Source organism: Octopus bimaculoides, chromosome 9 (genome assembly GCF_001194135.2).
Source record: "Octopus bimaculoides isolate UCB-OBI-ISO-001 chromosome 9, ASM119413v2, whole genome shotgun sequence".
NCBI lineage: Eukaryota > Metazoa > Mollusca > Cephalopoda > Octopoda > Octopodidae > Octopus > Octopus bimaculoides.
In genome coordinates, this window is record NC_068989.1 from 86,211,220 (window position 1) to 86,214,460 (window position 3,241).

Consider the following 3,241-nt stretch of genomic DNA (forward strand, 5'->3'; position numbering starts at 1 on the left):
TATATATATATATATGCACATATAAAGATATACAAGTAAAAGATAAAAGATACACACCCACATATACAATCAAATGTATACCATATACTTATAACATGTAACATGAAAATAGTCTTAAACCATCTTCTTCATCATCATCATCAACAACTGGTTTAGTGAAGATAACAATGGCCCTTCCTCTCCCTTCCAAATATTTCATCAGAAAAGTCATCTTCACGATATTTGAGCTTCAATTAAGATTTTCCCTCGTTTTGTCTCATTACAGGTACAAAAGAATAAGGTGGATTGTCTCCAGGCGAACCTCCAGCAAATGAAGGCAGTCTATTCAGAGGCCCTGAGGAACTTGGAAAGGATTTCGGAAGAGGTTCATAAACGTCGTAAATTAAGGGAATTCCTTTACTTACCCCGCGAACCCGGTGTCGGATCGGAACATAATGAACGTCACAACTCAACTGAATTCGAAACTGAGGCAAAGCTAAGTGAGTAGTCTTGTTGACATTCTTGTAGTATGATGTTTGATGACGTTTGATGATGTTTGATGGAGTTTGTTCTTGTTTGATGGTATTTTGATTTCCGGCTTTACGTTCTGAGCTTAAATTCCACCGAATTCTACTTTGCCTTTCATCCTTTCGGGGGGTTCGATGAAATAAGTACCAGTTTCATACAGGGGTTAATGTAATTGACTCACTCATTCCCCGAAAATGCTGGCCTTGTGCCAAAATTTGAAACTATTATTATTATTATTATTATTATTATTATTATTATTATTATTATTAGACAAAATGCTGCCAAAATGCTTAGCGGCATATCGTTCGTCTTTACATTCGGAGTTCAAATTCTGCCGAGGTCGATTTCGTTTTCATCCTTTCAGAGTCGATGAAATAAGTACCAGTTATGCGCTGGGGATGATGTAACTGACTAGCCCCCTCCCCTCGAATTTCAGGCCTTGTGCCTATAATAGAAAGGATTATTATTATTATTATTATTATCATTATTATTATTATTATTATTATTATTATTATTATTATTATTATTATTATTATTATTATTATAAAGGCAGGGAGCTGGTAGAATCGTTAGCGCGCCGGACGAAATGCTTAGCGGTATTTCGCCCGTCGCTACGTTCTGAGTTCAAATTCAGCCGAAGTCGACTTTACCGTTTATCCTTTCGGGGTCGATAAAATAGGCACCAGTTGAACATCCCTTCCCCCAGAATTTCTGCCCTTGTGGCAAAAGTTATTATTATTATTATTATTATTATTATTATTATTATTATTATTATTATTGTTATTATTATTGTCTTTTCAGGGTCCAGTTCATTATCAACAACGATTAACGATGACAAGGACACTGACGCTAATAATAACAAGGAAAAGATTGACAACAACAGGAGCTGCGACAAGGAAAACCACAACAACAACAATAACAGCACCAGCAGGAACTGGAATGATGTCGACAGTCTGAGTGTAGAAAGTGTTGTTGCTGATTATGACGATGGATCGTCTTCGTCTGAGATGAGTTTCAGTGAAGATACGAGTACTGATCCGGCGTTGTCAACATCAACAGATGAAGAATATACTGACGAGATGACAGTCTCCCCGACACTGCTGAAGAAAGCGACACCTACATCGGCATCCTCAACACCACCGCCACAAACAACAACATCGACAACGATAGACGTTACACCGTCAGCATGATCAGCGGAGACATCGGTTTCCAGAAAAAATAAAAATTGAAAACAGAGAGTGGTCGAAGAGAATGCTCTGGGATTGAACGCAGTTCATGAAATTAATGAATCAAAAAACCATGGAAAAACGTGTGCTGTGTATTAACTTTCAGGAACAAAACCGTCTATGTCTGCATTATTCCAAGACGGTTTTGGTTACCAATGGCGTAGTCCTAAACAGATAACTGCCTTTTTTTTGTCTGCTCGATCAACAAGGGAGGACAAGACACATCGTTTATAAGCCGCCTCAATTTGTAAACTTACGGGATAGCTAAACGTATCCTTTAAAATATTACATTTCCCTGCTTTTAATCCGGCAGACATCATCGAGAATTAGAAAATGATACACATTCTCTGGGAGCCAGAAGTACAAGAAAAAGAGGTTCTTCGAACGAGGCTCTCAATTTGTGCGATTTCGTGGCAGGCACAGATAGAGCGTGAGATCGCAAGACCTACTGCTCACCTTAAACAACGGGCTTGCAATAGACGTTTTCAATATCAGATACCAGTTGATGGTAGCTATGAGGTGATAGCATGTGATGTCATGTATAAGATCATATCTGAAATTGATATAGCATAAAATCAAATATCCTTTGGTAACAGTTGTCAGATGGCATAAGATATAACGTATCAGATATCACGTGATATAAAATATTAAAGCATATCAAATACTACAAAATAAATCATACTAGATTTCAAGATATCAGACGTTTTGCGATATAAATTGTCAGGATATCAAATACCAGATGTTAGAAGACATAAGACAATACAGCATATTAGATATAAGATAATATTTCATCTTAGGTGATCCAAAATGATACTGGTTATCCAGTAATACATGGTATTTTACGGTATCATATATTAGATTTGAAACATCAAACAGAATATTCTGTGATACCAGATGTCCTATGCCATATAATATTAAGTAGTCTCTGAAAACAATGTAATATGAGTTGCTACAAATACAACGAATATAACTGATCTCAATACACATTTGAATCAAAACAATAGATTTATCATTATTTTTATTCCAAAGATCATAGTGAAAACGAGGCTACGGAGTTTTCTATGTTAACACAGTTACCAAATATATTTATTGATTGTATGAATGACTGAGTGATAGATTAAAAAATAAAAAGAAGTTAAATGTGGGTGTATGTATGTCAGTATGGATGTGGAGTTGTTATAAATATCGATCTGGTATCGAATAAAATAATATAACTCTTGAAAGTACTCAATGCAATATAAGTGTAGAATCAAAACTTGTTTCGTAATCTGTTGTAATATCTGGCAATAATACAACTGTTTTAATACATCCATCCATCTATCCATACAAACATGCATACATACATGCATACATACACACACATATATATATGTATATGTATGTATGTATATATATATTTATATATATATATATATATCTATATGTCTATATATATATATGTCTGTATGTCTATGTGTGTATATATATATATACATACATATATACATATATATGTATATATATATATA

The 3,241-nt window shown here is 34.6% G+C and overlaps 1 protein-coding gene across 1 annotated transcript in view; it reads left to right on the forward strand.

Annotated features, from left to right (window-relative positions):
- The window catches only part of LOC106882753 (SH3 domain-binding protein 5-like), a 19,105-nt gene extending 17,373 nt beyond the window's left edge, over window positions 1-1,732 (forward strand). The window contains exons 5-7 of the mRNA XM_052970943.1: window positions 113-150; window positions 228-479; window positions 1,309-1,732. Of these exons, the coding sequence (XP_052826903.1) occupies window positions 113-150; window positions 228-479; window positions 1,309-1,697 (679 nt within the window). The 3' untranslated portion in view covers window positions 1,698-1,732. The remainder of the gene's footprint in view (window positions 1-112; window positions 151-227; window positions 480-1,308) is intronic.
- Window positions 1,733-3,241: the final 1,509 nt, after the last annotated feature.